This window comes from Mus caroli, chromosome 17, assembly GCF_900094665.2.
Source record: "Mus caroli chromosome 17, CAROLI_EIJ_v1.1, whole genome shotgun sequence".
In the NCBI taxonomy this organism is placed as follows: domain Eukaryota; kingdom Metazoa; phylum Chordata; class Mammalia; order Rodentia; family Muridae; genus Mus; species Mus caroli.
In genome coordinates, this window is record NC_034586.1 from 8,715,169 (window position 1) to 8,727,240 (window position 12,072).

At 44.8% G+C, this 12,072-nt stretch overlaps 1 protein-coding gene across 2 annotated transcripts in view; it reads left to right on the forward strand.

Moving 5' to 3' along the window:
• Positions 1-10,927, forward strand: part of Rnaset2 (ribonuclease T2) — a 19,424-nt gene extending 8,497 nt beyond the window's left edge. For both annotated transcript variants that reach the window (XM_021149270.2, XM_021149271.1), the window contains exons 5-9: positions 1,696-1,766; positions 4,569-4,682; positions 7,411-7,456; positions 9,230-9,304; positions 10,636-10,927. In XM_021149270.2, coding sequence (XP_021004929.2) covers positions 1,711-1,766; positions 4,569-4,682; positions 7,411-7,456; positions 9,230-9,304; positions 10,636-10,830 — 486 coding nt within the window. In that variant the 5' untranslated portion in view covers positions 1,696-1,710 and the 3' untranslated portion in view covers positions 10,831-10,927. The remainder of the gene's footprint in view (positions 1-1,695; positions 1,767-4,568; positions 4,683-7,410; positions 7,457-9,229; positions 9,305-10,635) is intronic.
• Positions 10,928-12,072: the final 1,145 nt, after the last annotated feature.

A 12,072-nucleotide genomic window follows, 5' to 3' on the forward strand; every position in this document is an offset into this window, starting at 1 on the left:
GTGCGCCACCACTGCCTGGCGCTTGTTTTTTGTTTTTTGTTTTTGTTTTTGTTTTTTTTTTAAATAGACATTTATTTTAGAGCTGTTTTATATAAAAAGAAAAACCAAATGCAAAGTATAGACTGAGTATTCCTCACTGTTACCACCCATCCATTTGCTGTATTCTTACAAATAAGCCAGTATTGATCCCATACTATTAATTGAAGGACACAGCCTGCATTAGGATTCATACCTTATGCTGTAGTTTATGGGTCTTAACAAGTCAGGAGGTAACTATCCTCTGGAGAGGTATCACTGCCTAAAGTCCATGTTCACCTCCCAACCTCCTCTTGTCAGTTCTGATATCCACGGCTGCCTCAGGCTGGACTTAGGCAGTCCCTCAACCCGCATGAGAATCAGGGTTCTAGTACTTGGTGAGCAAGGAGTTGGCAGGGTGACAAACAGACTGAATCTGAGTGTAATTTCTCAAAGTAAGCATCAGACTTGTATTACAGAAGAAAACAACGAAATTAAGTGATACATTAAGGTCATCCAAGGTACTTTGAGGTTACCCAATGCAAAATGACTCTACATGAAACAGAGAAATGTATTACATAAAAGTTAACAGGAACCAGGCAGTGTTTGCAACTGGGATCAAAAGCAGCCCCACCTAAGGTCAGCTTATTTTTAGAAGCCAGGGGCAAGGGCTTCATGCTCTTGCCATAGTTAATCCACCTTCTCCCTAGACCATTGTGAATTCCAGTATATGGGAGTGACTCAGCTGTTATACTAAGTATTTACTCTAGTTCCTTCTTAGACCACAACCTTCCTTCTTCCTAGGCCATTGTAAATTCCTTCACATGGGAGTGATTGTTATTCTAAATGATTTTGTGGGGGACTTTTCTTTTATTAAGTAATGTAGTCTACCATACTTAACTATAATAAGAATTTTAAACTTACTTTGCTAAACTTGCCCTGAAATTTCTAACTCTATGTAGTAGATAGTAATGCCTGATTTCTTTCACTATCTCTCTTTCAATACTGGAGGCAATTCGTCTGAATAGGTAACATTCTTATTAAATTCCAAGCCCAGGGTCGGCTCAAGGACTACTTAAGACATTGGTGAAGGCCAGGAAGCAAAGTTCAATGTAACTTAGGTATTTGTCAAATCATTCCTTGGAGGCACCTATAATAAAACAATACTGAAAGAAAGCACACATCCACTCACCAGCTGACATAGGGACACATTTGGAGCATTCATGCTACGGGATGCCAAGGCTCCTGGAGAGTACATTTCCATGAAACTTTTTGCTTCAGGGCTGTGTCCAAGCTTTAGGGCTTGCCACGCAGACTTCACTGGAGTGGGTGTGGCACACGGCAAACCACGGATCTCATTGTGTCACAATTTGCCCTTTCTAGGACATCTTGTGCTTGGAGCCTTGTGGTGCATAGCTTTCTCAGACTGCAGCTGTCACTGATGGCAAAGCTCCTGATGCATCTGTGGATTCAGAGCCCATCTCTTCCTGAGCTCATTCTCTGAGGGCTTGTGTTTTCACGACTTTAACATGCTTCATGCAGGATAAGCACAAAATCATTTTGCTCAATTAAGTTGTCAGAGATCGAGTGCTTTTTGTTTAGTATATTGGTTTGTTAAATTTGCTTAGAAGTTTTGAGTTATTAGGTCTTGGGTAAATGTTCTGTTTAAATTATGAATAGGACCTTTTGCGAGACATGAAGATCTACTGGCCTGATGTGATTCACCGGTCTTCTAATCGCAGCCAATTCTGGTAAGTCTGAGTTTCTGTTGGCCATATGCATTTTAAACAAAGGTATGAGAGTTTGTAAGTGTTTTGGATGAGAGCTTGTGGGAGGCATAAAGAATAGATGAGAGACCCTGTCTCTGGAGAGCTGCCTATTTATTGTCAAATGACTGGTCTGTTGCTTTGGACACCTCTCTCCAGCAGGTTACAGATGAGCTCAGGTAGGATTTATTGTATGAACTTGTTTTCTAATCTATTGTTACTTCACTTATTACTTCATTGAAAGAGTCCCATTTCCTGAAATTTAACTAAATCAAATGCTTGCATATTTAAAAATCAGTCTGAATCAGACAGATACAGAGAGGGAACGTGCCTTAAAATAGTGATGTCATGGAGACCTGGGTCAGAGAGAAGGTTGGAGTCTCACAGGGATGGTCTTCTTCCAGGTCAGCAGGAGCTGAGCCCAGAATTAACTGTTTGGAAAGCATTGTTTTTTAAAAGAAGATAAAATTGACTCAGATGAAGGCAATTTTTTTGACATCTTCCAATATGAAATATTATTATAGCTAGTATTATTTTCCAGATATCTTAATTAAACCTAGAAATATTTCTGTTTTGTAGGATTTTTGGAGGAATAAAATGCTTAAGTTTGGCAAAATGCTACAAAGCAGTGGAATGTGAGGGATGCCCCTGTCCTGGATCATGGTGTGGAGTATGACTTCTTCCTGAAGGGTGCTAATTAGGATCTGTGGACTGTAATGTGAATGTTGGAATCAGCCCTAGCTAAACAGAACACTCAGTGAAGGCTTGGGTGACGAGTGGCTTCCTGGGCTGGGTCTAGGACGTCCCTCACACTGACTGCTTTCCCACTGAGCTCAGTTCCCACTCAGTTGCTCAGGCTAGCTCACTTTGTAGCCCGGGCAAGTCCTGAACTTGTCTTCCATATCCTGTAGTCTAGGAAGTATTTTAACTTAATGTCTGTAATGAATGGAGGTGAGGGAAAATGAAAAGTCCTTTATACGTAGGACTTCTCAGTGAGCTTGAAATGATGAATGGTGCGTGTCAGCTTTCTGTAACTGAGACAGATATCCCAGAAACGTCAGATGGGAAGAGAAGATTTGTTGGGCCCATGGTTGTCAGAGATTTAAATCTCTGGTTGATTGTGTTGCCTTTGGACCTTTGCAGCCCAGTATATCATTGTGGAGCACGTACAGAGGCAGCAGCTCACCTCATGGAAACACAAAAACATACAGGAAGAGGGGTGTCACAGTGTCTTCTTAGGTACATCCTTCAGTGGCCTGAACTCTTCTCAGAGACCACATCTCTATAATTTTACATCACTAGCTAGGGACCAAGCCTTTAATGTATGGGTCAGAACACTCCAGAACCAAACTGTAGCAGTAATTATGTAAAATAGGATTCCAGTTGTACACCATGCTTGAAGCTGTCCGACCTTATGGCTTGAAGTACAGATAAGACAGCCGCTTCTGTACATGGAACCCTATACAGTTAACCAAACAGCACGGGTAAAATAGGAATTTATTTTTGTGTTTTATTAGTGGCAAACTGATTTGCCTTTTCAATTTTAAGTTGGGTGTTAAAAATGACAGACTTGTCACACATGACTTGTCTATTAGAGTTTGTACTTGGGTGAGCCTGGCGCTGTGTTCCCCTTGAGCTGCCTTTGGCTACCTTGGCATTCTTGAGAGCTTCATTACACTCCAGTGATCAGGGTGAAGGGAAGCTCTTAGACAACGTTTAAAACTCTAGTTAAAAATATAGTATCCTTTAAGAAACTGTTTCTTACGTGTGGGCTTATTTTGCCTGCATGCGTTTATGTGTACCGTGGTACTGAAGGAGGTCAGAAGAGAAGAATGTCAGAGCCATTGGAAATGGAGTTGAGGACGGTGAAAGCTGTCGTGTGAATGCTGGGAATGGAACCTGGGGTCTCAGCAAGAGCAGCGTGCACCCTCTTAACTGCTGAGTCATCGTTCCTCTGTGTGTGTGAGTGTGTGTGTGTGTGTGTGTGTGTGTGTGGTCATGGTAGATTGGTCTTTGTGTGTTGGAGAGCAAAACTTTCTCATTCATAAACTAACAGTATTATTTCCCATTGCAGAATTCTGTAAAACAGTAAAGAATGCAAAATGTTTATAAAACTTAGTCCTGGAGCAAATGAAGGAAGACAGACTTAGTGTGAGTTACACAGCAAGACCCTGCCTCCAAAACCAAAACAACCTAACCAGCCAACACACAACAACAAAGCCTCTTGATTAGATACAAGGAGTTATCATTACATATTTTTTGTAATACAATAACTACTAACTGTTCGCGGGTGTTTCCCCCGGTTTCTCTGTCTCCTGCAGGCTTCAGGAGAACACCTGTGTGAGTGCTGCTAATTGTTGGATTAGGAGAGGGAGGCTGACAGGGAATGGGCTCGGGTGGTGGTGGTGGTGACAAGCCATCCTGCCTCCTCTTTGTCCTTATGCTGAACCAGGCCTGGATTGTGCCACTCTCTGGAATTCCCTGGCTTATGCACTGGCTCTACAGAGGGCCACATAGTACTGTGTAACATGGCAGGTGTCTCAACAGTGACATTTTCTTCTTTCTCAGTTAGTTTGTTGTTATTTGAGTGTCTGTGGTTGTAGAGCTGTCCTGGAAGTGATTTGTAGTGGGAAGCATGAGAAGATTGAGGGGTGCTCTTTGGATGTCGTTGCACGTTGCTGGGCCTTGGCCTTAGCACTGGCATCTGTCCTTCCTGCTTTGTGAAGGTTGCATATGACAGCTCTGTATGAGAGGTCTTATCTGAGCATTATACTGTGAATCTCACAGGAAACATGAGTGGGTTAAACACGGCACCTGTGCTGCCCAGGTGGACGCCCTCAATTCCGAGAAGAAGTACTTTGGGAAGAGCCTGGAGCTGTACAAGCAGATTGACCTCAACAGGTGGGTACAGGCCTCTCTGCAGGCCTTTTGTCATTGACCTGAATTTATTATTTATTTGTTACTAAGTGTATGTGCATGAGTGTATGCATGCGTGTACCACAGTACATGTGAGCAGATCTGAGGACAGCTTTGTGGAGATGGTTCTCTTCTACCTTTCCACGGGTTCTGGGTATTGAGCCCAGTTTGTTAGGCTTCTGTGGGAAGTGCTTTTACCTGCCAAGTCATTTTGCTGCCTCTCAAGTTGTCGTACTGTGACTGAATGTTATAAGCCAGTGAACTGTGAGAGAGTGGTGAGGGCATCACATGGGATCCCAGGCTAGCCCAGCCTGCCGCAGGCTGAATGTAGATAGCCTCCAAAACTGTAGGCTGAAGCCTTCATCCCCAGGGGTCTGAGCCATGAGTGTGGCGTGCTCACGAATGGAATGAATTCCCTTACAGCAGACCCTGGAGCTAGAGAGATGGATAATCCTCCCTATGTAAAGACACAGCCATAGACTGTGAGGACTGAATGTCTGCGGATGATGAGAGACTTTACAGTGTCTGCACTCAGCTTGTCACTCGTACAGCCTGTTCTAGTCAGAGCAATTCTCCTTCAGTGGGAATAACCCGAGATCCTTTGCTCATCCATCATATTGAAGGTTCATGAATTAGATCTGCTTGAGGATGACTAAGCCATTGGCTCCATGGAAAATGCTTTGCCTCTGTAGCATAGAGAGCGCTCGTGATGATGTCTCTCCATCTCACACAGTCTTCCGTGTCATTTTGCTCAAAGGTAACCTTAAAGCCACCAGCCGGCAAAGCACAGGGCTGCAGAGGCCTTGTGATCCTTTCTGACATAAAACCTCTTTAGATCTTTTCTCCATGACATAAAAAGAATGGTGGTCAGTGATTAGATTTTGGAGTTCCTTCTGTCTTTTAAATTTTTGTATTATTAGGCTGGTATGGTGGCATATACTTGTAGTCCCAGCACTTTGGAGGCAGAGGCAGGTGGGTGTCTAAGGTTGAGGCCAGCCTGATCTGCATAGCAAGTTCTAGGCTAACCTGGCCTACATAGTGAGACTCTGTCTCAAAACAAAATAAAACATCCAAAATATCTTCATCATTAAGTATATGCAGTAGGAGCTACATACCAGCATGTGTGACAAGTCCTCAGTGCTGTGAGTTGTGTATGTAGTTTATTTAGCCTGTGGGGTTTCTGAAAATATAGTATTCTCTTTCAGTAAGGATTAAACCATTGGAAACTGACTTCAGAAACCCACTGGGTACTTCAGAGGGACCATCCTGTACTTCTGAAGCACAGGACGGCAGCAGTGAAACAGAGGCTGCCCTTCCAGAAAGGCTGCCAGGCAGGCCCACAGAGAGCTGCTGCTGCTGCTGCTGCTGCTGCTGAGAACGGCCCCAGCCGATAGCCACAGTTGTTCTGAGTTGAAAATGGCCTAAGTAACTAAGTCGCTTCTATCTGTAGCCTTTAAAAATTAGTAGTTTATAGAGCATTTACCCTTGAAACACCGCTTTATGGAGTCACAGACACGCATAGCCACACACCTAGTTGTCAGCAAGTCATCCCAGACATGGGCCTGCTACATGAAGGCTCCCTCAGTAGTGCCTGCTTAATGGCAAAGTTGCAGAAGAATGATTGCTCTCTGCAGTTTCTCCACACAAATGTAGGATTCCTGTGTTTCATAAGATACAAACAAGGTACCATAGACCGTACATCATGCTTACTCACTACTTAGTGTAAAAGCTACTGCAAGGTGGTTCTCGGAGCACCTGCAAGTGCAGCATGGGCTAGCATGCAGCTGTCTTCACTCAGAAGAGCACATGACACAGCTCGCCCGTCCTTCTCCGCTTTATTCCTGGGCTGCCTGCGTCAGGTGGGTAGTGTCTGACCACTGGTGCTAAGCAGCACTTTTCAGTAATGCCATGAAAATGCAGCAGTAAAACCTCTGGTCACAAAACTTAATAACGTGTTACCCAGGTCTAACAACAGGTCTACCCGAGGCACTGGTGGTGTAACCTAGAGTAAAGATTGGTTTGAAACTGGAGTCTTTCATACTTTCTTGGAACCCATGTTGATCATATACTGATGGCTAGGGCAGGCAGTGGCAAGCTTATATAGATTTGGGAGCATTTCTGTGGTTTTGGGGACCTTTTCTGCTCGTCCTTTGCTGCCACAGAGCGATGGCAAGCCAGTACTTAGACTTGCAGCCTGGAATCTACCCTCTCGGGTCACAATCCAAACTCATGCAGGAAGCTATGGTGGACCGCAGAGAATTCCTTTGGAATGAGTGGTCTAGGGACCTTTACATTGTGCCTCCAGTATTTTAGTTTGTTTCCAGAAACTTGATGGGGTTCTAGGCTGTATGCATTTAAATACTTTGAAGATCTGGCCAGCACAGTTCTTCAGGCTAAGCCTAGAGTCACATGAGCAGGGATAAGGTGTCTTGTGGAGCTTGTGTGACCAGTAGTTTGCACAGAGTTTGTGGCTGTGGAGGGTGATGTTGGAATACTGTGTACTCCTGGAGAGGGCCATGTGGATAGCATGTACCCAGGCCAGAAAAGAAGGGGATGGGAGTGGCCTCTTTGCTGTCCTTGTTAACAGACTTATTGCTGGAAGTCAGAACAGACAGTCTTCTTTAAAAGCATCTTGATTTTCACTGAAATCCAATAAAAAGAACACAGTGCAATGTGCTTTCATAATGCAGCTAATTTTTAAATTTTATTTTAGTGTACTACAAAAATTTGGGATCAAGCCATCCATCAACTACTACCAGGTAAGTTTACCTTTATCTATCTAGTGTCTAGTGTGTGTCACTGGGGACATTTGGCAGGATCCATTCATCTGCAGGCTGCACTTGGGTTTTAAAGTGACCCAGCACAAACCTCCTTGAAATGGGTTTTCCTTGGATTCTTTGTGTTTGCATATGAGCATACACTATGAATTGCTTATGTCACTGGCTTGGAGGCACAGACACTTGACCTCCAAGGCCTCAGCACAGGGCAGAGCACGAGTCTGAAAAAGTGCATCTAACGTCATGGAGTTGGAGGGGAAGCACATTGGTTCTTTGCTTTTCATGTAAACTATGTGACACAGGAAATAGTGTCTCTTCTTACTGACTGAGAAGGACGTGTGCAATGTAGATGCCTTCAACTCTGGATTGTCTGTTTTCTGTCTGTCGCAGAGACATATGTCTCTCCCAAAGCTTGAATGCTACCTGGGCTTACAGGCGAGTTCGCAGAGGGCACTGTTACTCTGTCCTGTGACAGTGTATCAAGTAACCCGGCAGCTCTGTCTGCAGGACTGTGCTCATTTTCCCGGTTGATTTGTATCTTCCTCTATAGAGAGTAGGGAGTTGGAGCCTAGGCTTAAGGAAGGTGCTGTGGTGGCCGATTAAGTTAGATCCTTCTGGACAACCTCGGGATGGGGGCTTGTAGGGCTTCCCTGAGCTCATCGGATTCCTATGTAAGGTGATACGGGGAGGAATTATAGTCTCACCCGGCTTGATGTGCAGAGATGAGATCTGTGGTGATGGGAATGGCAAGGATTCCCTACTGCCCAGCTGCCTTGTGCACTTGGTAAGGTGGCAGGAATGCCAGACAGTGGTTCAGTAAAATTCCAGATCCAAGCGCATTTGACCTACAGCAGACTTTCTGCTTTGCATCATCCATAGGCAGCTCTGAGGAGTGAGTTCCTAATGAACCAGTGTCCTGACGTGTTCTGGTTGCCTGGTGCTAGGGACCAAAGACAAAGGGAGGGTTGACCTCTAGGGAGAGCAGAGGCCGAGCCATGTGGTTGCTGCTGGACTTGGCTCAGTAAGGGGAGGGATGATAAATGCAACCAGACAGTGTGAATTTAAGCGTCAAACGAGGCAGCAGAGTGGAATAGAAGTGTCCTGTCCAAAACGTGCTGCCAAAGTCCACAGCAGAGAGGCCAGGCAGATGTGGGTGGAGAAACGGCTGTTACAGAAGCCATAGCACAGAGACAGTACTGCAGATGGCCTCCTGGGGGGAAGGAGAGGAAGAGGAGGGAGCTCACCTGGAGCATGATGGGATGTGTGTTTATCCTATGACGGTCGCAGCACACAAGGTCTAATTTTGTAGTTCACCGATGGGAGGTGGGCGCTCTGAGGAGCTGCTTTTTTTTCCTTCCCTGTGATGGAGGCAGTTCCCACTGCAGAGGCGAGCTGCAGAGGCAGAGCTCTGAGGAGGGGTAGGCCTGGGGGAAAGCTTTGGGGGTCCCAATCATCATTTTGGTAAGGGTGGCTTATAGGTAAGGTAGCATAGGAGGAGACGCTGGGCTAAGCTGGAGACAGGGAAGAATAGTGGAGGGAAAGGAGGAGCCGAGAGCAGACAAACTGTTGATGATGCTTGGGCCTCCTGGGCAGAGCACAGATTGGCTAGTTGGGTAGAGACTCGTCCTTCAGTGATGAGTCCAGGACATCCTCAAACTTGACTTCAGGTTCTCTAGACGTACAGGGGTGGGAGATGGTGAGTGTGAGAGAATTCTCCTGTTGAAGTTCACTGCTAATGCTTTTGTTTAATATCAGCTTGCAGATTTCAAAGATGCACTTACCAGAATCTATGGAGTGGTGCCTAAAATCCAGTGCCTTATGCCAGAACAGGTAAGACATGCATTTTGTCACCCTCTCTCTCTCTCTCTATGGAAAAGATCATTTTACTTTCCTGATAGTTTTGTCTCCACTGTGGAGTTTGTGGGACAGGGATGTATTTGGGTGTATTGTCTGTGTGTGCAAGCACATAGATGTCTTGAAATAACTTATGTGTTTCTAAAATTCCTTCCTTGGGGGAGACATAAACATTTGCTTCCACTCCTAAGGTCCCATACTGAGGCATGATTCTACCAGAGTTCACAGGAGTTCATGGGACTTCATTATAGAGCATAGGCAGGGGTTACCACAGAGGCATGGTGTTTCTTTTCCAGAAGGCCATACCAGGATACCTTTAGCCAGCAGGGATGAGGGCATTTACAAAGCCACATGACAGACCCTTATATCTAGTCGTTCCTGACTGTGTACTCAAGCCCCGCCTAGAGACCACGTGTGGTTAGTTGCCTACAATAGGAGATAGGAAGCCACCGAATAGGCAGGTGGGGATCACGTGACCCTCCTGGCCCTCTGAAGGTGCTTAAACCATGAAGGAATGATCCCTTGTAAGGGGCACAGCCAGACTCACCAAAATGGCAGTTGTTTGGCTCCAAGGCTAGTTTTGTGTAGCACCGTAGGCTTTGTTTCTATGCTGCTTCATTCTAATAAGATTATCCAGTTGGAAGAGAAGGGAGGGAGAGGAGGGAGAGGGGAACGAGGAGGTAGAATTCTGAGTTAAACATTATTAAGTTTCTGAGAGTTTTGTTTTGTTTCTTTATATTGTCTGTTCATTTGTTCGGTTTATTTTTCATTTTCACTTTGGAGGCAGGGTTTGTCTATTATATAACGAGTTGTCCTGGAACTGGCTGTGTAGACCAGGCTGGCCTCCGATGTACACAGATCCACCTGCCTCTCTGTGTGCCACACCCCTGTAGGTTTCTAAGCTCTTAATTCCTTTAACGTGGCTTTACTGTCTAATTTCTAGACAAACTTGTAGTTTTTCCAAGCTTCTAACTAAAACATGGGTACCCTTTGGGCCATCAGGAGCTGTTTTCTTGACCTTTACTCTGCCAGGGTCTCCATGTGTATCTTTGTGGTCACTTTTTGTTTGTGTTTTCTCCAAGCTGAAAACACCAGGCTTCCAGACTAGCAGAGGGGACTGAGAGGCACAGCTCTGCCCAGGTCCCCTCCTGAGCACCAGCCCTCCTGTGTGAAGAGGGTCTGCCAATCTGGGGCCTGATCTGGAGCCGCTGCTTTTGTTGTTTGCCAGTGTTCAAGTTTTGTGACTCCCAGATTGATAACAACCCAGGGCTCCTGAATTCTGACTTGTCTGCCTTTTCTACTTTTAGGGAGAGAGCGTACAGACCGTTGGCCAGATAGAGCTGTGCTTCACCAAGGAGGACTTACATTTGAGGAACTGCACTGAGCCAGGGGAGCAGCTGTCCTCCAGGCAGGAAGCCTGGCTGGCCATGGGGGCTTCTACACATGGGATGATGGTCTGTGAAGACGGTCCAATCTTCTACCCTCCACCTACAAAGACCTAACATTGATGTTCACATTTTGGAAATATTTTGTGTCCCATGAAGTAAGAAAAGTTCACAAATCATTGCTTTCTAAAATTTTACTAAAAATTTCTTAAAATGTGTTTGGCTTTTTCTTGTGTGTGAAGGAGTTGGTTTTTGTCTGCTCTGATTAGTAGGTCCTGCTGTGCTTGTTCCTGCCAGCTGGCTGCCACACAGCCGCTGTCAGCCTCATTTCCTGTCCCACAGACAGCCGCAGTCGTCAGCCTCATTTCCTGTCCAGAAAAGCAAGATTCATATTGCTAATAAGAACTTGAAAGTCTCAGCACAACAACTTTTTATTTTGGTCAAGTTTAAATTACTCTGTTTATATCAAATTAAAAATAATATTGTGCATGTATGCATGTATGACCTGTGTGTGTGTGTGTGTGTGTGTGTGTGTGTGTGTGTGTGTGTGTGTGTGTGTGTGTGTAGGTGCACATACTATGGCACCTATATAGAGGTAAGAGAAAAATTTTGGGGAGTCATTTTCTCTAGCATTAGGTTCTGGGTATCAGACCCAGGTCATTCTATAGTGAAATAACACTCCCCAGTGAGAATTCACTCTGTGTTCTCAGAGAATAAGGAAAAGCTCTTCAATAAAGTATATGTCTGCTCTGGCAGTCTGGCTAGTGCGCAGAGACACTGGCCTTGCGTAGAGACACGTGACAGTCTATATGGATGTTGGGCTACAGCATTCTGCACACATTACCAAGTTAACTTTGAGCAATCAGACATGTTTTATAGAGAAAGACAACGCAAGCTTTGCCATCTTGGACAGACAGTGGGATTACATAGCGAAGCTACTGTTCCAGTTATTTTTGAAGTATATAATGTTGTTCTTTTCAAGTAGTTGTTACCCAGGGTCCTCCTGTCTACCTGGCAGGATTCTGTTAATGGGGCCAGGACTGTGTGGGCTGTGTTAACCAGTGCCATCCTCTTTGAACTTAGTGGTGGAAGCATGTTCTTTTGATATGGGAATAGGGCCTCCTGACCAGGGTTGTCCTTTCTGTTACAGGAATAGGGACTAGTGGGTGGTGTCAGTCTTAGTGAATAAACCTTGACAGAAACATATCCTAAGCAAACCTAAAACTTCAGTTATGTTAGACTTTGCTTTCAGTTTCTAACAGGTATGGTTAGTATGCCAGTTAACTTCGTTCCTTCAGCTAAATTCTACTTTTGTAACTTAATATTTCCTAAGCAATGTTAATGGTCAGTGTTTTATAA